Source organism: Otolemur garnettii, unplaced genomic scaffold, assembly GCF_000181295.1.
Source record: "Otolemur garnettii isolate 467f Iridium unplaced genomic scaffold, OtoGar3 scaffold00002, whole genome shotgun sequence".
Taxonomy (NCBI): Eukaryota; Metazoa; Chordata; class Mammalia; order Primates; family Galagidae; genus Otolemur; species Otolemur garnettii.
The window spans coordinates 21,833,615-21,858,457 of NW_003852397.1; the positions used below are offsets into that span (position 1 = coordinate 21,833,615).

Here is a 24,843-nt window from a genome sequence, read left to right on the forward strand (position 1 = left end):
GGTAAGGAAACCCTACCCTACAACAGTGAATGATTGTGCATCAATGTACACAGTTACCATTCAATAAAAAAAAAAAAAAAATTCATTAAACACAACTAGTAACATCTGAAAAAAAAAAAAAAAGAGATGATTCTATTAGTCTAGCTTTAAGGTAAGGAAACCCTACCCTACAACAGTGAATGATTCAGCAACAAAGTATAAATGGCAGATGATTTTTTTTGATCAAATCATCAGTTCTTGAACATTAATTGGATGTGAAGGGGGCAGAAGAGGGGGGCCATATTTGGCACTAAATTTTGGAGAATGAGGACTCAGGTTTGAGTGAATGGAAAGTGATGGCAACAAACTGAAAGAAAAATCAGAGAAGGAGGTTTTGTAGGAAATCTATTTTTCTTTTGAACTGACTTTACTTTGATAAGTCAGAAGAATGTTCAGGGATGCTGAACTAGTTTCAGAGAGTATCAAGGGCTGGAAACAAGTACTTTAGAGTCACTCACATACAAGGGATGTTTGTTATTATCAAAAGTGTTTGCAGTGCTAACAATTGAACCTCACTCTTCTTGGTGGTATCAAAATAAAACTAATTACATTAAGATTCTTTTTCTATTTTAAATAGTGTTTAATATATCATTCCAACTGTGATTTCTTATTTTTATAGTACTCTCTGTATTACATAAAGGAGTGGCTTCTGGTATGAGCTATAGTTTTTAGCTGCCAAATCTCGCAGCTGAATATTATACTTAGAGGTCTCATTGCCTGTGGAACTGTTACCTTGCCACAGATCATAAGAAGACTTGAAACATTTTATGGTAGTGAAAGACAACTTTCCATAAGATGTAATAATGAATTTTTGAACTATTTGATTTGGATCAAGTATCTTTTCATAACAGTAGCATGCTACTTGTCAAGTAGGTCCTTCCACAAAGTGTGTTCTCTTAAAATAAGAGAATCTTAGGAAGGGATAAAACTTGAAGGAATCCAATCCAAGTACATAGTCTGAGGATTCCATCTACAACATCCCCAATGAGTAATTTATCCAGCCTCAGTAACAGGCAGGCCACAAGCTAGCTTGCTTCCCCCCCCCCCTTACCCATTTTGGGGCTTCTATATTGGAAGCTGTTTATTCTCCTCTTAGTCCTTTTCTGAGAAGTTGGCATTGGCATGGGAGTAGATTTAGTTACCTTAAAACACCTTTCTAAAATGGCTACACACTAATGCAATGTACTATATTCACTCCCCCCAAAAAGTCCTCCCAAAACTAGCTGGTAAGCATATTTATAATTATACCCCAATACAAAGCACATTCCTGAGCGTAAGTGGTGAAGCAGCCCCCATTTTATAACCACATTATTCAAACCACTACCACACAATATAAAATAACAGAATTTGTGAGCTGCTTATTTTTAGAACACTGTTTTCTTAACATACGCTCAATAAGTTGGTAAGAAAAAGAACAGTAGTTTCTCATTGTTCTCTTCTGTTATACAAAGGGATCTCAAAAGGATAGGCAGGGTCAACTTGACAAAGGCTGTCATACAAGTAGATCAATACCTGTCACATTTTGCTAAAAAGAAAGAGGTAAAATAACATGCCAACGTATGTGCAAATGTCTTCTCTTCTATTTATACATTTTTATCTTCATATGAACATGTATTTGTTAAACTGAGTGCTACGATAATGATAATTACTTAAATTGCTCCCATGTTTCAATCACCTGTGGGTGCCAGACCCTCTACTTGATGATTTTGCAAAACTTATCTCATTCCAATTTATACCCACACCCACCCTGTAAGGACTGTGCCAGTAGTCCCACTTTAGTCTATCATTCCGGAAAGGTGATGGACCTGACATTGAAGTCTAGGCTTGAATCCAAACCCGGGTCCTTGCTTGAGTCCTCCATTCCACCTTAACCACTGGGTTGGTCCTCCAGGCAATCCTGGAAGCCTTTTCTCAAGTTCCCCCTTACATTTTTCTTTTTCTTACTCTCTTTTCTTTGCTCCTTCTCTCTCCCTCCTTGTTTAACAAACCACAAGTTCTTTTTTTGCAGTTTTTGGCTGAGGCTGGGTTTGAACACACCACCTCCAGCATATGGGGCTGGCACCCTACTCCTTTGAGCCACAGGCACCACCCTCAAACCACAAGTTCTTTTCAAACACTTACTATGGAAGTTGCTTCTGGTATTCAAGTACTCCCCCCCTACACACATCTCTCTCTTTTCTCTACCCATCCTTCTCTTTTTCCTTAAACCTGCCCCATTGATGGTTTTTAAGCATAAAAAGTTGCCAGATTTTTTTGAATTAGAAACAATAAGATTTCACTGTTTATGTGAAATACACTAAGATTATTCTTTCTATCTGTGATATGCATATCCAAGAGAAAATTAACATAGGCATGAGGATGTGAGCAAAGTTGATAATTTTGTAGTTAAAAAACAAAATCCTTCTATGTGATTTATAACCCCAATAGATATTTCACTGGCTAGTTTTTGTTATCCAGAAAAATTATCTTTATGGTGTTTCATAAAATTTGTTATTCATATTATTTTTACCACGACCATTAACAGTAACCTCTACCCTGAATTCTTGCTTTATGGGACTTGGTACAGAGATTCTCAGCCCTGAGTTCACAATAGAATCACCTGGAGAGCTTTTAAAAAATAGTATATACTAATGCCCAGAACCCACCCTAAAGAAAATGAAACAATCTCTGGGCTGGGGCCTAGATATTAGTATTTCTAAAAGCAGTCGTGGTGATATGTGGTTGTCTTTATACTTGAATTTGACAATAAGATGATTAAAGAATTGAAGAGTCCTAATTTTGGAAACTTCGCAGCAAATTTTTGACCTGTGTTTCTCAAGCAAAGCTGAGAAATATTGTTAGATCCTTAAATCAAGAATAACTATTGCAGCTGAGTGACTATTGAAAACAATGCCAGTTTTATGAGGGCTGGACAGCCAAAACAAACTTGTGCAGAGTGTGATAAGACAGGAGAGATATGTCCTTTGAACAAATAGTAGTTTAACATATTAAGTAATCTGATAGCTGTGTGTTGTTTATCAATAAAGTTATTGTTAAACTTGCAGCACTCTCTGGTGCAGACGAGACTATCTGACAGAGAATTGTGTCAAAGAGTCCAAGAAATAAGAGCAAGGTGCACACAGTAGGGCATGACAGTGAATCCATATCAGAGGCTGGCTTCCTAGAATAGGAACTCTTCTTCGGGAGAGGTGCCAACTGTGGCTGAGTGGGCTTGCTGTTGAACTAGACTGTGGGTGTGGGGGAGTAAATAGGAAAACTGTTGAAGATGGGGTCTCAGACATATTCATTTCTTCTCCAAAGCTACTTAATAATAAACAACTGTTTTTTATGTCTAACCAGATGATTGGTAATGTGCCACAAAATCCTCCTTGTTTTTAGGAAAAACTTAATGGTTAGGAAACTTCCTAACAAGAAATAAATGTCCCTTTCTTTTATAGTTTTTAAAATTCCCAACTCACTTTCAATTGACTACTGATGATCAGTAAAACTACTATAAATAGCATAGTTTCAACTGTATCTGACTAGGTTAAGTTTTATGGTAGGTGGTTTAGTCATGAACTTGCTGTTTGTACTTCACTCCTAATGTGCTCTTCTTTGAGGAGTTATCTTCATTAAATCTTGTTTATTAGTCTTTTCTAGTCCATGAAGGATTTTCAAATCTTGCCATAAACTGGGGAAAGCTCCATGTAAAAGGGAGGTGGAAGTCTGGGCTTCCTGTCACACTTAATTCTGCTTGTTAAGGGGGCTCTTTGGGAAAATTTGGGTTCCAGTGAGTCACTAGGCCAAATCCCAATAACCACAATTGCCAAAAGTAATTAGAGTGAGGAAAGCCAGGCTCCTTGGAAGGGAGGTCATTGCAGCAGGCTTTAGCCATTGCTTCTCGTTACCCCTCCCTAAGGTTGGGAGCAAGCATGAGTTCCAGAGAGCAGGAAATCCATAAGAATACAATGCTTTCCACCAATTTTTTTTCCTCTATAGATTATTCACCCTAAGCATGCAAGAGATGGAAACGTGCCGTCAGGACGTGCCCGTCAGCATCCTCTTGTAAACCCCCTTGTCTGCCGCGTGAGCGCACGTGCCCACATAGAAAACTACTGCTGTCACCCCTGCAAGCTCGCCTCCTCCCTTCCTGAGTAGATAAAAAGAACCCAAGGAATTTAGTCAGAGTCTTCATAAAAGAGGTGTATGACTAGGATGGAAAAGGAAGGGAAGGAGTTCGTGTAAACATCCTGAGGTCAACTTAGATATAATACTATTGAAGTAACATTTGGCAACAAAGAAATGGTAGTACATTACATCAGGACAGGAGTTGTAAAATCTCTAAAGCTAGAAAAAGATCAAGAGAAAGATCATGATTCCTTATGTTCCAAACAATACCTTTTACAAACATGGTGTTAAAAGTTGTGAAGTAGGAATTATCAACAGATCAGTGGTGCTCTAACTTTAAACATTTAATATATGAAAAGTTAAAAGACCGTTAAACCTTCCCGTAGGAAAATATTCAAGGGGTACAAATGTGCCTGTGTTAATAACTGAAGTGGAAGTTTGACCTTGAAACTATTGGCTAGCATACTCAGAAAAGAAATTCTACCACTTCATGTGATGCATCTTTAATTGAACAAAGAACAGAGCTACCACTGGTCACAGTCCTTACAGTGGTAAGTTTCAAATTCCTTTATGTTTTGGGACAACTTCAGTATATTTTAGTATTCCTTTGGATGTGCGATTGCTTATTTTAAATTACAGGAATGAAATCAGATTCCTTTTCCAGCCAACTTTTTCTGACAACTGCTAATTTCCAGGTATCATTTAGCAAATAAACCCTGGCCTTATACACTTTGAACACCTAAGAATTGTAATGACTTGCTTGTCACTGTACAGTGGAACAATACATATGGTTTTCTTTATTCTTGAATTTGACAATAAGATAACCAAAGAATAGAAGAATCCTAATTTGGGGAAATTTAGCAGTGAAACTTGGACCTGTACCACTTGGCATGTAGTTTTGGCCCTGAAACACAAAATATATAGACTAACACTGGTTGGCCATAAACTGCTGATGTGTTTTTTGATCTGGAGTCCAAAATGACCCTCATTTACTTGTTTGGTAACAAGAAATAAGTCCTGAACATGGTATCTATCTCTGGCCTCCATGGATTGAATTTACATTCTTATTTCATGCTGTCCTCAAGATGGTACCTCTTAGTTCCCTCCACAAATACTGAATAGAGTTTTAAACGCCCAGCCTCTCTTTCATATAGTGCATTTTAAAAACATCCAGCCAACTTTTTAATTCTTCCCAAAGGGTTTTTTTTTTCTTTTCTTTTTTTTCTCAAGTGGGTCTCACTCTGGGGTTGAATGCCCTGGTATCATAGCTCACAGCAACCTCAAACAATCCTCTTGCCTCAGCCTCCCAATTAGCTGGGACTATAGGCATCCCACCCCAATGCCTAGCTAGTTTTTCTATTTGTAGAAACAGCGTCTTGCTTTGCTCAGGCTGGTCTCAAACTCCTGAGCTCAGGCAATCCACCAGCCTCGACCTCCCAGAGTGCTAGGATTTACAGGTGTGAGTCACTGCAACGTCTTCCCAGGGTTTTTAACAAATTAGTAGGATTCTCTTGGAGGCCAGCTAGTCTTGAGAGATTACATAGATGCCCTACCATAATAAAGAGCATTTGTTATTACACCCAGCACCATGCCTCTAGGACCAGCTCCTGATTCACGTTCATTTTCAGACCTGTGGACATTAAGTGACCACATTGCAAAGTTTAAGTTTTAACAGTAAGAGTAGCTGCAGACCATTTCAGGCTACCACTACCATTTTCAGCATCTCACTGACATTCCAGAAATTTATGTTAAAGGATTTTTCTCTTAACTTAATATGTTGTTTGCACTACAAAAGGAAAGTTTACAACCTCAAAAACTTTATGTACTCGTTTTTAGCCAAACTACTTAATTCACAGCGTGTTGAGCAGAAGTGCTATAGTTCATCAGATAAGAACATGTTTCAAATGAAAATCGCCAAGATTTTTTAATATAGGACATTTTCTTCACCCTTTCTAGCTGAAACTCACTTCCTCATCCGTTCCCCAAATTCTAAACCAGTTGCTAAGATGAGTTGAACACTCTTGATTTTAGAATATCCCAAAGAAAAAAAATAAATATGCAGACAGCTGAATTAATTATAAAATACTACCGTGTTTATCTTGGCATTTATCTGGGCAGATTTCAGTTCTCACGTTCACTAAATCTTGTGTGCTGGCCCTACTTAGCCTCTCAGGGAAAGAATAAGTTTTTTCTCTGCCTTAACCACCTCGAGGCCCATTGCACAGAATAATTTTGGTGTTTCTTCACACTTCTTGTGCAAATTTCTTTCCTCACAGACAATTTATTTACTGGATCTCTGAAACCTAAACAATCCCTTTACTTTCAACCTGAAGCAAACGGAGAGTCATTTTTACAAGAGCAATAAACTAAAGTGGCTGTTCAAATACTTGCTTCTCTGCATGTTGAAGTACCTTTTTGTTAATACAAACCCTTCATATTCTAGCAGGCAGCTCCCTGAAATTCTAGGGCTGCTTCAATTTATATAACCAGGAATCTCCCCTCCTCCACACAGCAGCCCCTTTGCTCCTGGGTGTATGCCAGCAATTTTGCAGGATTCATTCTGACAACTGTTCTGGTGTAAATATTTAGAGAAATCCTTTCCATTAAAGATTAAACAAAGTGTAAGTAACTGTTCCTAAATGATAGATCTTATTAATGCTTGCAACAGCAGGTCAGATGCTATCTGCTGCATAGATTTTGATACACCACTACTCTAGAGAAAAGACTAAAGAAGAAAGAACCAAGAGAAATTAGAGTGAGTTGTGTGTAATTTGAGCTGTAAAATATTTTAAGCCATCAGGAAAGAGGTGACTTTTTTTATAATGTACACAGATGTAGGAAAAATGAGTCCATTATAATTGGCTGTAGTAAAAATTAGCTGCTGGAGCTTTAATAGTTTTAAAAAGGTGGGGGCAATGACACATCTTCTAATCATCCTGCTGGTTCAAATGCAGCACAGTGCTTGGCTATTTCTCCACATTCTCACCAAAATGAAGTAACATATCTGAGATCTGATCTGATGTAAGCTCTGGTTTCTATGTTATTATTCAAGAACTATTAAAAGGGATAATGACCGAGCTCTTAGGTCTTACTGAATATCATTTATTAAAACAGGGTGGTACCCCAGGCTCCAGGAGTGAAAGCACACCAGCGTTCCCTTTCTGTCCTTTCCTGGTTGCACAGAGTTTTCAAATGTTTATTATATACTCGGCACCAGAGACTTCACTGACTCAATTTAAATTAATTCTACAGTATCAATGATTCCTGCCATACTTGACTAGAAAAGGTATACATAACTTAAACAAGTTATTATTTCCTCCTTCCCTTGATGATGTAAGGCCTACATTCAACTATAAAAAGCCATGAGTTTTAATTCTATTTCTTTGTTGTTAAGTCCCGATCTAAGACTTCTTATTGATCCCCAGACTTATTTCCGTCTTTGCATAAGTTGTATTTTTTAAACTTTACATTAATTTTTTTTCCTATGGAAAGGTATGTTACAAAAAAAAATTCTACATAATAATATTAAAGCATCTAAAGGGAATTTTTCTTCTTCTTGTTTTGCTTCAAATATATACTGGCACTCATTCACTACTGAGTTTCCAATTGAATCCCACTTGAATACTGTATTTATTATGATTTAGCAAAGAAAATAAAAGAAGGAATCTATGGGATATGAAATGGAAACTTCATAAACTTCATTGGAGAAGAATCATGTCTTTCTAATGACCTTACAAACCAGGTTTTCTTGGGTTTGAACCATAGTGAGAAAAATCCCACAGTAGGAGGCAGAGAGATTGATTTTCATTTACACACTGCTGGATAATTTACAGATCATTTAGTCTACAATTCAGTTGTATCACTACAAAATGGGACTCATAATCTTTTATTTATCTGAAAGCAGAAAACAGATATTGAAGCCCCTCCAACAGGAAGATCAGTGAGCTTTCCCCTTCTATCTTGGAGTATGCTGTAGTTGTCTAGCACAATTTCTAAGATATGGAGTTTTGAAAAATATTTCGAAGGTATAGGCTTCTCTTTGTACTTTCATGGAATTTTCAGGCCATATTTTTCAAAAGTTACCTAACAAGAAAGAAATCTTATTGGGGGGAAATATGAAAGAAGAACTGAAATCGAACTTAGCCCAAGCTAAAATATCATAGATTTGTTTATTCACTTAACAAATATTTTTTATTTATTTAATAAAAGTAATGATGCCCTGAGATTATAAAAGTGGGCAAAACATACCTGAAACCTTCCCTTATAGCAGTCACAGAAATTAGGGAAAGAAAACATGAAGCAAGCATTAAAACACAATATTAAATTAGAACATCTAGGTCTTATCTCTAAGGTGCATAATTTTTTTTAATTTGTTTAAACAGAATTGGAAATGAATTAGGTAGTTTACAATGAGTCTAATACATTCCCAGATTGTTCTCCAGAAAACAGGGATACAGCAGTAGTAGACAGCACATAAGGATGAAGCAGGAAGGTAGGAGGAAGATGAGCTGAAAGGACTGGAATTTATTAGGTCTCCCAGCATTTTCTTGTCTTAAAATTTATGACCAATGAATGGGAGTCATCACTCAGCATGACGTTTGAGACAATCATCGGAAATTTGCTATGTCCACTATAAACGCAGTTGGCATTGTTAGGTAAAGCTTGTAATGGAGTGGCATAGTTTGGCTAAGGGAATTTCCATTTTCGGCACATGACTAATTTCTATAGCTGAACTTTCACACTTGTTCATTAACTGGAATTACTTTTATTAAACAAACACTAAAATATTGTGTATTTAAAAATAGTGCATTTTTGTCCATCTCTCCCGGGCATTTTTCAAACCTTTTATGGTAACCTCTTGACCACAACATGGAACATACAATCTAATGTCCTTAAAACACCAGTTTGGCAAACCCATGTCAACAAGTTATTTGGATTTCTTATGGAAGTCTGTTGAGGACTATTGATGACCTTTCCTTTAAAGATGACAGTTGCCAAAATTCAAAGTCTTGAAAAAATAACTTGATTCAGTTCTTTTCTTTAGGTTGTCACTAACTTGAGGAAGATTTTGAATAAACAAAGGAAACTATCAGCTCTTTTCACATGCATTATCTCATGTAACCCTCCCAACAATTTTGTAATAGACTGGTGTCCATTCTACAAACTGAGGCTGAAAACAATTAAGGAACAGATCAACATGACATAGAAATGGTCGACCTAAAATGTGCACCCAGATCTTCTAACCCCCGATCAGCTTTCTCCATTGCCTTCTGCTTTTCTTTAAGTCTTTTATAGGATGTTTAAGTAAGGGAGAATTCTCTTTCTGCAGCTGAAATAGAACTATGAATACTTCATGAGCATGCCCAGCATGGTGGCTCACACCTGCGATCCCAGCACTTTGAGAGCCCAAGCTGGGAGAAAGCCTTGAGGCCCAGAGTTCAAGGCCACAGTGAGCTATGTTGCACCACTGAACTCTCCATCCTGGGCAACAGAGTGAGAACCAGTGTCTAAAATAAAATAAAACAAATAATATCTCATTAGAGAAAAAGTAAGAGGAGAGAGATTCATTGGGTCTAGTTGACAGAGTGGTTACTTGGGAAGGGCAATGTAAAGATTTTAAACTGTTTTTAAAGCAGGAGCCCAATAACAGATCACAACTATTGCTTGTAAAAAGATCCTCTCATTGCTGAATGGTAGCATTAGTGGTGGTAAGAAATGGAAAGATTTCACCTCTGTTAATGGAGGAGGAGGTAGCATTTGTAGGAAAGGGTGATTAGTGATGAGGAAGAGGAAGGCTTCTAGATTCATGGCCTTAGCAACTAACTATATTTCCGCATTTACTGAGATAGAAAATAGAGAATGAGCTTGTGTCTGTTCAGTGTACAATGCATTGTAACAGCTAAGAAGATCTGGGGGATGACGTAGGCAGCATGGCCTCCTTGTGTTACTGAAGAAGATAAACAGACACTAGTGAAGTAAGTATCTTGATTGGTACAGCCAAGAGGAGAAATGACTCCTGTGGTCACTCTGGAACACCAAAGTGCTACACAGCAGATGCTTCTACGGACTCACATTTCAGAGAAGTGCTCTATGCGCATTCGGGCAATCTGGTTTCTTATTTGTTTAATAATAGTTTTCTCTGAGAGAATTATCTGTTCATTAGCTGAGGCTTTATTTCACGATCTCTTTTATTGCCTTCAAGAGATGTCATCCCTTAAAAAGTTACAATAACCTGTTACCATAAGCTAAGAAGACTCAAGATGGAAATGCAGTTTTTAAAAACAAACCTATTACACATACTGTACTCCCATCAAATACAGTTATCCGTTTCCTCATTGAAAATATTCTTATTTTATTCCTGGGTTTCCAGCAATACCTTTTATCAATATACGCACGCAGAGACATTTTTCTCGTCATTATCTTCTTTGATTTATTTCAATACCCTTTGGAAATGGACAGAGCAGGACTCACCACACTCATTTTACAGATAAACCTCAAAGACGGTAAGTGATCAGTATAGTATTAAAAGGCTAGTAAGTGACAAAACTTAGTTCTTATAGGGTGGTATTTGTTTTGTTTTTCCACAAGTTCGTGACCTTTCCTGCACTGACACAATCCCCATATATCTACTGTGAGGTTTCCACTATTCATATGAATTTCTGTGGGTTTGGCCATAAAAACATGTAGATTAGGGAAAATCTTTGTTATAGGTAAGATTCCTGTTGGCTAGCAAAGTAAGTTAGCAGATCTTTAAGGTCCTGTCCCATTTGAATACCCACATGGGAGCTCATCATGGGAGAAGGAGTCACTCACGGCCAGAACACCAAGCATCCTTTGACAAACTGTCTCAAGGTCAAAAGAGAAACCTTACTGAGTGTTCTATATGGTAGTAGAACTTCCTGAGAGACAAGTTGAGGCTTGAGATGAGGGGGTGTTTGTTAAGAAATATTGCTACAAAGCAAATGTATGGGCTTCCCCCAAATATCATGATATTTGTTTCATTGGAGAAGTGGTTTGAACTAGATACCCCCAAGTTCCAAAGCTTTATGATTTTATCAGCTGGGAGCTAATTAACTCTGTGTGTCTCAGTATTCTCATCTGAAATTTAAAGAAAGAAGAGCTTGAAGATCCTTTTGCATTCCACAGTTACAGTCAGAGTCTTCTCAAATATTTTCTATAGATTACTACTTAAAGAAGTTTGTTCATACCATTTCCCTCTTTCTCCTTCTCTATTTTTTTTAAGTTATCCTTTTCTTTCAACCTCCATAACTATTTAATTTAAGGGTACAAAGAACTAAGTTACAGTGTTTGCATTTGTTAGGTTGTAGTTGTGTTGTGTTCCCAGAAGATGTGTCGTATACCCCCATATTGTGCCCATTAGGTGGGAGCACACCCATCCCCCTCCCTTCTCTCTTCTCTGTCCTCCCTTCTTCCCCTTCCCCCCAACTTGAATTGAATTAAATTTTTCTCTTGTGTGGGCATGTATTTAACTTGGATGGAGTTGAAACACATTCTTCTTAGTAAAGTATCACAGGAATGGAGATGCCAGTATCCAGTGTACTCTATACTAATATGAAGCCAGTACACCACCCAATACATGCCTCCATAACTATTTTTAACTCCTCTATACTCCAAATGCCTCAGCTATCAGTAGTTGCTACATCTTTTAACTTGTTACATTAAATTTCTAGTTTATATATTTATGGCCTTTAGCATATAAAAAGACAAGTTTATTAATTGTATTGTAGGCTTCTCGAGTCAGAGGTGATGTTTTCTCTCTCAATACAATCAGTATTTAGAAGACTGCTTCTGGTAATCACTGAATAGATACTTCTTTGTGAAGTTGTAATGATGTGATAGTGAAAGCATAGTATTTATAATGTATAAATGCTGTATTTATAGTGAAAAGCATAGTATTTATAATGTATAAATAATGATGTGATAGTGAAAGCATAGTATTTATAATCACATGTGTTAAACTCACCTGGGTTGCTTCCTGTAACTGCAGCTACCTGAGTCCACCATCTTCATTTCTAAATAACAATTCTTCTAGTGAAACGTGTGCACCTGCAGGTTTATATTTACATACAGTAGAGTTTGGGTCCCACAGGTGTAGACCTGTGGCTTCTCCCTGCCTCCTGATATCATTTCCATGGCATGTTTTACTTCTTTCAGTCAGTTTAAGTAAGTGCTTGTCTTCTGTGATTTTCTAGAGCCCCATAGACCTTCTTGCCCAGAATGCCACGTGAGACTACCAGTGATACCCATTAAAATCTGTGTCTATAGTCCTTAACCAGTAGCCAATCCCCGTGACTCTTAGTGAGTCCTGGCTCCTAATACAGAAATCTTCACATCTCCTGTATTAGAAGGAAGAGTCAGCATCTGCCCCCTTTCCAGCCTCCTTGCTAAGAGGTTTTTGAGAGCTATTTTTGGATAAATCTGTCAGCTGCCTCTAATGCAGATAGAGACAACACAGAATGGAGTCAGCACCTCTTGAGTAAAACCAACTGTCTTATACCTATTGATTTTTGTAATGGGTGCCTGTAAAAGTGCTAGGTACTTTAAATAGCATCTTTCTTGATCTTCTCAGTATAAAATATCAAGCAAATGTTCCCTAATGGCAGACAGAGAAGCCCAGGCTCAAAGAGATTAAGCAACCTTTGACTAAAGAAATCATCAAACTGTATGTGAACGCCTTCACACAAATAATTGTTTTGTTTGTTTCTTTCTTTCTTTGTTTTTTGCAGTTTTTGGCCGGGGGCTGGCTTTGAACCTACCACCTCTGGCATATGGGGCCGGTGCCCTACTCTTTTGAGCCACAGGCACTGCCCCAAATAATTGGTTTTGTTCATCTCTGTAGGCTCACTAACTAGCACTGTCTCTGAATGTCAAATAATTTAATTTTTTTTAAATAAATAGCTAGAAAAGAGAGATAAATGTTGGTAATTCTTCTAGAAAATGTCAGGATTGAGATTCCAAACCAAACTCTGCGCGAGTCCAGAGCCAGCCCTCCATCCCCCGTCGCTCTGCTCCTCCGGGAAGTGTGCAGGGCCCGATTCTGAATGTGGTCGGGTGAAGGGAGTCATGCGCTGAGGACCAAACAGCATCACGCTCACGAATGTGCACATGTGTTCCTCTTCTGTCAACAATTTCATGAATTTAGGAGAAAAAGTCATTTATTTTATTTGCCCAGGACTTTAGATACAGCACAGAAAGCTGGATTTTTTTAATGGTATACCTACTATTTGCACACCTTCTCATGCCTGTTAAAATACCACAAGTCCCTCGCCTGCTGTTTGCTTATGCTAAGCCTTCAGCCGTCAGATATGCTACAGGAGCATGCTCTGTGGCAAGAAGACCCAGGTTTATTCATAATATAACAAAGTAGAGTTTGTTTTTAGCACAGACTGATGTTTGTTTCATTCAAACATGTGAAGTTAGTAGTCATGGACTCACACCCAGGCAGATTCATTTCCATTAAACTATCACATTTTCTGGTTATGTTGATTTCTAATTATTTCTCCCCTTTAAAAAAAAAAAAAAGAAAGAAAGAAAGAAAGCCAGCCTCTCTCAGCCAGACCAGAACACATAATGATTCCCACTGTTGGATGAACACTGTTGGATCTGTCTCATGAAAAATGCTGTTATTACCACCCACTAACCCATCAACAGGTCCTGGCTCTCTACAGAACCTGGGTCTCTGTTACCCCTGCCCAGCCCCTCTTGTCCTCTATTCACCTCCACTTGGGAACATGGCCACTTGCAGAAAGGGAAGGTTTCCCTCGCTTAGCAACAGCTGGAGATGCTGATTCAGTCCCTTACACTTACACCCATAGCAGAGTGTGTTAGCTATAGGACAGATTTTCTACTTGTGATTGGGGGGAGAAAACCGATTTTTGTTCTATAAATGCTTGGTTACAGTCTCAGCTGCAGTATCCACTATAGTGAGCTATTTGGTCACAGGAAGATAAATATAATTTTCACTGCTTTTGAAGAATCCAGTTGGAATATAGACCATAGATTATTAATTCATTTAATGAACAAAAGAATATAATATTGAGATTCTTTTTAAAAGGTTATATTAGATGTGAAAACAGCAATGTTCTAAATTATTTAGACTTATAAGTGGCATTGTTAATAGCAGGAATTTAGAAAAATACAAGAAAAGATTATATGCAACACTATTTTTTTTTTAGTTTTTATTCTTTCTTTGTTCTCATGACCCTTATATATTTCATAACTTTCCTCTTTCTCCTCCTCTATCCCCCCCAACACACACTCCAATAAAAGTAAAGGAACACTTAAAACCTTGAAGGAAACTAAAATTACTGCTAGAGGGAGATGGGGAGGAACAAAGGAGAAATGAAATGTTCCCAAGAGCAAAGAACACATCAATTGATGCACAGTGTCTTCAAAGAGTGGAATCTTGATGTAAATTCCCAAGTTCATTACTAGTTGGAACATTCTTCTCTGATTTAAAAGTTAATAGGAAAACATATTTTCATGGGATACAAGATGCTGGATCTGCTCCAGCAAAATTAACAAAAATTAAAGCAAATAACTATCTGGCAAAATTGGTCCTTTCCTTTCCTTCTGATATTAGGAATACCGGGTCTAAATGTACTTAGGCTCTTTACCTCAGCCCACAAAGACCCGACTCCCATGCACTTGTCTAATCCTGTCCTGTCACTCCCAGTCTGCAGCCCTGTTGGCTCCCATGTGCTGTTCTTCCCCACAGTCTTCCACTCGCCTAAGATGCTCTTCCTTGGTTTTTCATGACTGACCCCTCCACATTCTCCAAGTCTTAACCAAACAGTAACCTTAACCCATGTGCTGTTCTTCCCCACAGTCTTCCACTCTCCTAAGATGCTCTTCCTTGGTTTTTCATGACTGACCCCTCCACATTCTCCAAGTCTTAACCAAACAGTAACCTTAAAAGGTTTCCCCTGACCACTATATTTAAAGATGGTCCTAGAGTCATTCACTGCCTTATCCACCTGTTTAATTCCTCCACGACACTCCTCGCCATCTTTAATAATTCTTGGTTTACTTGCTTATTAACTGATTAACATCAGGGCTTGGAAATCTTGTTCCCTCTGCATTTTCTGCATCACATGTAGTGTTGGGCACATTGTGAGCTCTCAGAGAATTTTGTTGAAAACCTTACTCAAAGTCTCCACATATATAATGAAACCCTCTTTTGCCAATGTTTCATTTCTAATCCTGATTCTGTAGCATGTGGTCAGATGCAGCATAGCCCTGGGCCACCAAACTGGCATCTAGCTACCAAATATTCATCATATCTTAGATTTCAGGGATTCTACAGCTGCCATCACTTCTCAGCCATGTTCTGAACATTTTGAGCTGACTTGATTTTAGTGGAAAGTCTAGCTAATTGCTCTTTAAGTCTAGGTTTGTCTTATTGCTGTGGTTTTATTTGGAAGTATTTATAGAATATAAATATTAGACTCCCCGCAGGAAATTATTATTCAGTAAGAGAAAAAGAAAGACTTTCCAAGTTCTCAGAGAAATCATGTCCATTAAAAACAGTATGTTTCCCCACATAATGATAATGGTGGAGCACCAAAGGGGCTGTATTCAACAGCTCGTGAATACATTCCTCTCTGAGACTATTAGGAGTTCTGTGAATCCTTTGGTGCTGCCATAAACTTTCAGATTAAAGGTTGATTCAGTGAGACAAGAGATACAACAGACTGTTATCCTAGCTGTTACAGTTCAATTAATGCCTGTGCTTGTGCCTTTGGTAAAAGACCTAACAAAGTAAGTGTGGAGGTGTGTGTGCCCATGTGTGTATGCATGCATCAATGTGTTTATATATATATATATGCATACATATATACATTCATATGGAAACACACACATATATACACATTTAAATACCACAGGTGAACTTTAATTCATTTAATGATTAATACGTTGGTATATTAAAACATTAAAATCTTCAGGTAATAGCACTTCAAAATAGCAAGATATATATATATCTTCAGACCTATAAACATGTGTCTCCTTCAACAAATTTTTAATCAAAAATATAATATAGACATCATTCATCCAAAAATACAATATAGACTTCCCAATACCATAGTTTGATAATATAAAAGAGTGCTATATACCAATCAGTAATTATATTCATTCAAAAAAGATTCTATACGTACAGCAGAGGAACAGGCTCAGTGAGAAAAATAAAAGCTTTGGGATGTATTTTGCTGTCTATATTGAACTCCCCCAAATTGCCCGAATGGTTGTGGAGATCTAGCCGTTGTCAGTTCTACTTTGGAAGCTTTAACTAAGGAACAAATAAGAAATGTAGACTTGCACTATTTTCTTGGATCAACCCAACAAAATTTGAAAGAGACTGCCAAGTAATTCAAATTTTTAACATTATATTTTTCTTAAAGTGAATATTGCCAAGTATTCCAGAGGAGCCACAAAACATCTCTTAATTTCCAGTAACCATAACATTACTCTAAACATAAATACGACTCTGTAACAATCCAGTCCCAGGATACGGTAAAAATGTGCTGTCCTAACTTAGGCAAAGAACCTCACGTTTTCTTTAGGTGAACAGATGATTGAAGTAAATGATACCTGCAAACACTTTGATTATTTTATTTTGAATGACTTACTGTATAGTGAAGCACTCAAAACGTATGTAACTTGGAACATGATTTCTTTACCAGATATTCGTAGACATAGCCCATTTAAAATCAACTATTACAGATACTTTCTATTAGGCACTTCCTGTTTTAACCTAATTATTACTTTTAAAAACACACAAAAATAGCTTATCCCTTCTATTATATGTACTCCCTTCATTCACTGAATAATAAACAAACAGTTTATTGAGAACCTATTCAATAAATAGCCACCCTATGTAGAAGCTGGGAATTATCAATAAAATTATGGAGAAGTTATCCAACCAACCAGACCCCTTCCTTCAGAACTATATGATCAATGTGAACATACTTGTAAAAACAGAAGGCATGGAGGAAAGAACAGATGTAAAAATAACTTTGGTTATGAAATTTCTTTGGTTTCTTCTCTGTATCCTATCTCTTTTTATTTTTCCTGATTTATTTTATTTATTTTTAAAATTTCATGTTAACGTGAGGGTACAACTCATTAGGTTACAATAGGTTACCATGTCTGCATTTGTTAGGGATAGTCCCAGTTGCCATGTGTCCCGTACCTAGGAGGTGTGCCATATCCCTAAATTGTGCCCATTAAGTATATCCTGTCTCTTAAGGCCACTGTGTACAGAAGAACAAGCAGTGTATGCTGTGAGGACAAAAATCCCTTAGGGGGACTCTATACCACTTTTTGTAGTTAAAAATAACTTTTACCAAATTTGAACCTATTAGATTTTAATTAAATTACAAAACCAACAGGTTATTTTCACATATTTGGTACTGCTTTGAACCCAGTTAAACCTATTTTATTAATCTAAAGTCTATTGAATTTTGTATTTCTGGAAATTCTCAGCCACAAATAAATGACCATCAGAGGTAATTGGCATGAAGCGATAATAGATTTCTTTCACATAGCAATTTACAATAGATAATAGTACATTTATAACTGCTTTTCATGGAAGGTGTTAAAGTAAGGCAAATCCTTGAACACTTAAATTGTTATGGAAACAGATTTAGTTTCTAGTACTGTATATGGTTGGGTATTTCATAAACATGGAAAATAAGCAGCCAAACATTGTATATTTACCAAATATTCTTGTTCCATTTAAAATTCCGTGTTCTGGATGTTTGATCAAAGTTGAATTAACACTCATCAGTATAACAAGGGCCCTAGGAACAATTCCATGGGTTATATTATCACAAGTTGAAGGTTATCGGATAAAGAGTAGGAATAGCTTGTTTAATAGCTGGAGAAATTGAAGTCCTCACTCAGGGAATGTTTTCAGTTCAGACTCTGCAAATACATTTAAGTTATGAACAAATACATGCTCTTTTCATATGCTTAAGCTTCATAAGAAGTTAAGAAAAGACGCTTCCGTCTTTCTTAATTTTAAAGAAAGACATATTAATTTTAATGTGTATACAACATATTTGTGATCAGAAGACCTCAATTTAAAATTCTTATGAATTACGTCCATCTTCCCACTCATATCTGTCCCCTGTTATGCATTTACGTAGAAAGAGGTAAGTACCAGAAATCAAAGATCTAAGTTCTAAACTTTGCTCACTATTTATTCAGTAAGTTACTGCGTTTCTTAGAGTCCTACTTGGGGGTTTCCAAATAAATGAATTTGACAGCTTCTACTTACTTACTTACTTAATCACAAAGCATTACAGTAGATCATTTAGCTTTTTATAAGATCCATGCTTTGAAAGCAAAAGTGATAAATAAATTCAAAGCATTATAAAAATCTGCTGATAATAACACATTTTTCCCTCTTACTGAGTGTCCCTTATTTTGGATTATCTTTCCTTTTCTGTCATTTTCAACACATCTCCATTTCATGATGTCTTTTTAAATTAAGTTACCACCACCAGAGACTCACAAGTGCATCTCCCACAGCTCCCTCTATTAACCATCATTTCCTTGATATTTTATAAAATCTGCAAAATTAGTGTTTCCAAGCCGTGTTTATATTTGCAGCTAAGAGCAAATATTCTATGCATCTTGCCCCACCCTCCAACTTCAGGCTTCTGTCCTCCTGGTAGCTCTTCCTCTCTCTACTCACTGGCTGCAACTAGAAACACATTCTCAAATCCTTACCTATTCAATCAACATTCAGTTTGATTGCTTCCACCTCCTAAATATCCTAGAACACACATCCCTTCCTCACCACATTATACTGCTTCTGCTACGTCATAAGTTATTGTCAACTATATCAGTTATTGTTCATTATATTAGTCTTCTAGTTTCCATGCTTGTCATGCTGCCAGGGACATGAATCTGACCATATCACTCACTGGATTGAAATTCCCCCATGTCAACAGAATAATCTCCTTGGCCTAACCCACAAAGAATCTTTTAATCTAGATCTACCCTATGCCTCCAGTCTTCCTGATCTTCCCCATTCCTTAGGCACCAGTTGCATCATATTCCTGCCAGTCTTCTCGGTTTGGCTAAAAGTTTACATTTACATCTACCCACGCATGGCCACTGGTGAATTCCAGCACGTTTTAAGACTTAAATTCAAATGCCAGATAGTCTAAGAAACTCCCCTACCTCTCCATGACTACCATCTCTATTTGGTCATATGAAATAACAGTAGGAAATATTGTTTGAAAAAAAAAAAAGGGATTCATAAGTGAAAAATGAAGTTAGTATTAGAAGGGGGGAAAGAAGAAAGAAGCATGAGAAAGTAAAATCCTGTCTTAGATTCACAAGATTTTATGGCTAAAAGGGTTGTTACAGTCAATCCAGACCAAAGTTTTCTGTGGTTTTCATATAAAAAGTAAAGCTCTTTCCTTAAGATGAAGTTTGGGAAATGTGTATCTGGTTGTGTAATCCTGACTGAATAATTTGAGTGATCCTTATACAGCATTCAAGAAAGCAACTGTTACACTACTCAGCCATAAAAAGAAAAAATGAGATTCATGGAATCTGAGCTTCATAGTCTCAATTTGTCTCTTCCCACAGCCAAGTATTTCAACCTTCATGAAGAGATGAAGTTTGTCATCATTTCATATTCCAGATTCATTGCCTCTATTCAGAATTTACTGATTAAAAACAAATAGAAAAAAATTTTTTTTGTTACATAGATAATGCTGGAGTCAGGACTTTTTCTACCTGTGACCAGAATAGTGTGCATTGTACTCCATAGGTATATTTTTATCTTTCACTCCCACCTTCCTCCTTCATAGTTTCCAATGTCCATTACTGCTCTTTATGACCCCATATCTCCTTTGGTTAGCTCCACAAATAGGTGAGAACATGTGGCATTTATCTATTTTTTAGATACTGCCTTATGATAATGGCCTCCAGGTCCATCCAAGTTGCTATAAAAGGCGGTAATTCATTACTTTTCGTGGCTGATTAGTATTCCATGGTGTGTATCTATGTGTGTGTTATATGTACATACATACATATAAACACAGTTTATATAAACACAGATATGTCCCTCTGTCCTCTGTATGCTCTGTAAATTTCCCTTAGATGTAAACATTTGCTTATATTTTTTCAAGCTATTTAATTATTTGGTGGGGTGGGAACAAGACCACATAGGCATAGACAACATTTTCTTTATCTACTCCTCAGTTGATGAGCCCTTCCATATCTTTCTAACTATGAATTATGCCATGATAAACATTCATTTGCAGCTGTCTTTCTTTTATTTTTTTATAAAATGGCATTTCCTTTAGGTAGATACCCAGTAGTGGGACTGCTGGATGGAATGGTAGGTCTACTTGCTTTCTTTAAGGAATTTCCATACTGTTTTCCATAGAGGTTGTACCAGTGTACTTTTCCACCAACAGTGTGTAGGTGTTCCTTTTTGCCAAATCTGTACCAACAACTATGGTTTTTTGGCTTTATTAGAGGCCATTCTGACTGGCATAAAGTAGTATCTCAGTGTAATTAGTGATTTTGAGGATTTGTACATATCTGTAAAAACTAGCAGAAAATTTCATTGTAAGTTGGGACAACAGTTGATTTTTTTAAATCTGTTTTTTGAAAAACTGTTGTTTAAAAAGCTGAAGTATAAAAAGAAAAAGAAAAGGGAACTATTATGGCACCGTGTTGACTGTACTGCATTTCATCAATAAAAGCTTTAGAGAAAGAGGGAATTGAGCAAGGTATTTTGGCACATCTCATAATTTTAGTGCAAACTGTTACCCATCATGAGACCCAAACAGAGTGCTCTCGGAGAAGTTTCCAAACATCAAAATCTAATTTTTTAAATGAATTTTTTTCTTAAGGAATACCAGTTTTGATGCTCTAAATATGAAAATGATATTTGTACTAATAACTGATCTATATAAAGTTATGTCATAATTGACAAAAATTTCAGAGTGCATAAAATGAAAATTTTGTGTTTCTTCTCCACAGACATGTTTCAGAGATAGAGATACACTGACATGGACCAGTCTGATCCACCTTCAGTAAACCCAGACTCACTTAGTCCATTAAGCTTGGAGTGATTTTCTTTCAAGTTGAGGTCCACTTTTGCACAGGCAATTCTTATGAAAAGGTTTTATAGGTTTTTACCTGCACACTTTGCTTCTTGAAATTGATTCTGAACACACAGAGCTCCCTTGCCCCTTTTCCTTTTGGGGGGTGTTGTCAAGCTTAAAATACATACACATTTTCTGTAAGTCTCCGATGCTGAGTTACTGGCATGAAAAATGACCCTGTTACTTGGAAAGCAGTTTTCACTTACAAGTCCCCCAGGCCCTATAATGTCTAAACCTCCTGTGCCACTTTATATGACTGCCCCACCCCACAGAGGAACATGTACAGGAAAAGCAGACTTCCCTTCCCCCACACATTTCCTCAGTTTATTTACAAAACGTCTTGGAATGAGAATGAACTGCTTGTGGTTCTTGTGGCTGATTCAGAGATGGTTTCCTACAGGCAGAGGATGCCGCTCAACCGAATGACCTCTCTGTAGCTAACCCCCATGCCCCATTAGGTATTATGGGTCCCCTTCTAACTGAGCCTGGAGGGACTTGTGTTTGTGGTAGGAACTTAGTAACTAAACATCACTGTAAAGACAGATTTAAGAATGACAAGATTCATCATGGCCTATCTCTTCCACTACCAATAAAAGAAGTTGGAAATACACTTGAGATGGCTTTAGACTCCTATGGATCAACCTTCCCATCTTAAAGGATCGTTTTTCCCTTCTGGCCTCAGAAAGGATTATAAGCTGTTAATATTATATTTGAATCAAGAATACATTAAGAAAGAAAATCATCTCACACACCAACTACATGGGAGACCCCCACACACAGTCAACAATTTCTACCAGCTTACACATAGGTGGTGATGATTAATTGTCAGAAGATTTAAAGTTGTAAACATAAACATAAATCTCCCAAACAGTTCGTTTATTGACAAAAATTTCAGGGTGCATAAAATTAAAATTTTGCTCAGACGTGCTAACAAACACTGATCTGACATAGTGGTGTCTCTTGGAAACTTTGGAATATGTTTAGTGATGATCCCTAAGGTAGACAGGTCCATCCTCACCAAACATACATTCAATTTGAGTAAGTGAAAATTGAGTGCACAGAAACTATGTCTCCCCAAAGACAAAAATATTGTATGTCAACTACCCTAAATAGTTACATATGATCCATGTGGAAATGCTGGCAAGATAAAATATTACATTTTCACTATTATATCAATTTGAACTGGTAATATTGACCTCTCATGAGAAGAAATATTTCCAGAAAGCATTAAGGGAGTTTCTGAATAGCTAACATACTTTCATAATCAATGCACACTGGATCAAAAAGAAAATTGTGTTTTCTAATTGACCATAGTTGAAAAGAGATATTATAGAACTTAGGGTCCTTATTCAGGTTCTGTCCCAATGAATGTTGTTTTACTTGCTGAAGAAATGAGAAGCATGTACTTATCATCCAACATACAAATGAAAAGCAAAACTACTGTAATGAGTATTAATTTCAACGTGTAATGAGCACAAAATTACCAGTCTCTGACCTCCCAGGGTGGTATTTCAGTGAGAGTATCAGATTCAGGCATGCATACTCTATAAGTCCTTTGAGGAAATATATTCTTACTTTTCAAATGCTCAAATTTGAAGAACTTTGAAGTGAAAAACAACAAATATGCTAAAGGGAAATACAAGATCACAAAAAAGATAGGGAAAAAATCTTACCACATTTACTCATTACTACCAAATTGAAAGCTAATGACAGAAAATGTACGGCCTGCCCAGAAAATGTCATTTAACCTCTATATCTACACATGTGATTTAACCTTTGTTTTTGCCTTTCCATTTGTCTCCCCAGTGCATCCTAACGTCAGTCAAGGCTGCCAAGGAGGCTGTGCAACGTGTTCAGATTACAATGGATGTTTGTCATGTAAGCCCAGACTATTTTTTGTTCTGGAAAGAATTGGCATGAAGCAGATTGGAGTGTGTCTCTCTTCATGTCCAAGTGGATATTATGGAACTCGATATCCAGATATAAATAAGTGTACAAGTAAGTGCCTACACAAAATTGTATTTTTATCTCATCCTTGGGGACTTTCCCAAGTTGAAATGGCCTCTCATATATTGGTGATATTTGATGTTATGTGAATAAAAATGTTTATCTGATAATTGGCCTCAACCATACTTACCAAAAAAGCACTTAAGTGGTTTTTTTTTTTTTAATTATAAAAGTGAAGATTGAGAACATGACCATTACTCATTGAACTTATAGAGAATTACTGGAATCTTCATTTCCATCTGAGTTCCCATTAATATCTGAAGTTCAATAACCTGAAGAATGATTTCAGCTGTTTTGGCTTCAAGGATTCCAGTATAGCAAACAAGCATTTATTTATCAACTGGAAATCAATATCAGAAGCACTCTTGTCTAGACCCTGAAAGTCTTCTCTCTACTCTGTAATCCGAGTGGCCGTTTAAAACTTTAAATTAGGAAATATCACTTCTGTGTACAGATATCACATGCATACCTGCCTATCTCTCCAAACTTACCTCCTACTACTCTACCTCCGCCATCTAGCGCCACCCTTACTGGCCTTCTTACAAGATCTTCCTACCTCAAGCCTTGCAATGATGGTTCTTCACTGGCTGTTCTGCCACTTTGGAAAGCTCTTTGCCCACACCTTTGTGAAGCTGCCCCGCTCATTTCATTGAACATTTTGTTCATATGTCATCTTCTCAGAGAAGCATTCCATGACCCATTGTAGCCAAAATAATCAGCCTGTTCCCCTTACTAGTTATTCTCTATCTCTTTCCCCACCTTTTTCTATTGTTATTTTTTCATCCTTTTGCTGTTTTTTTCCAGAACGCCTATCACTGTGGAACTAGACCGCCTGGTTTCAAAAACCAGTGTCTCTGTGGTTCTAGACTAGTTACATAGCCATTTTGAACCTCGGTTTCCTTATCTGTGAGATGGAAATGACAGTAGTGACAATCTCATCAAATTGGTATAAAGTTTAAATGACTTAATATTATAAAGTGCTTGTAGCAATCCTGGCTTACTATAATTTGCCATATAAGGGTTGACTATTGTTCTGTTTATTGTATCTTCCCTCCCAGAATGTAAACCTAGAATGTGAAGTCTGGGCCTTATTTCTTCTGCTGTCAACCAATACCTAAAATAATGCACATTATGGACAATAAAATACTTGTTGAATAGCTCTCAAGAATAGCACAAAGGCAATATCCCAGTACATTTTATTAATGTTCAGATGAAACATTTTATTATCATTTAATAGGAGTACATTCTTGGTTTTATAAACATTCTTGGCTTAATATTTATTAACTTATTAATAAATAAAATAACTTCATAAGGCAATCAGTACAATGATTCTGAAATTAATAATAAAAATGCATAAACTAGATAATTGTAGAGGGATCTTAATTCAGTTTGGCAAAATAGTTTTGAGCCCCAAGTGTTTGACATAAAAATTTTGATAGTTAAGATAATAAAAGCAACAACTGGGAAAATGACATGAAGGCTATGCTAACCAGTTTGATGACAATATCTCCAATTGTATATCAAAATACCACAC

The 24,843-nt window shown here is 36.9% G+C and overlaps 1 protein-coding gene across 1 annotated transcript in view; it reads left to right on the forward strand.

The window, feature by feature from the left end:
* Positions 1-24,843, forward strand: part of RSPO3 (R-spondin 3) — an 83,864-nt gene that overhangs the window by 7,997 nt on the left and 51,024 nt on the right. Inside the window, exon 2 of the mRNA XM_003781649.3 lies at positions 23,109-23,300. Within this exon, the coding sequence (XP_003781697.1) occupies positions 23,109-23,300 (192 nt within the window). The remainder of the gene's footprint in view (positions 1-23,108; positions 23,301-24,843) is intronic.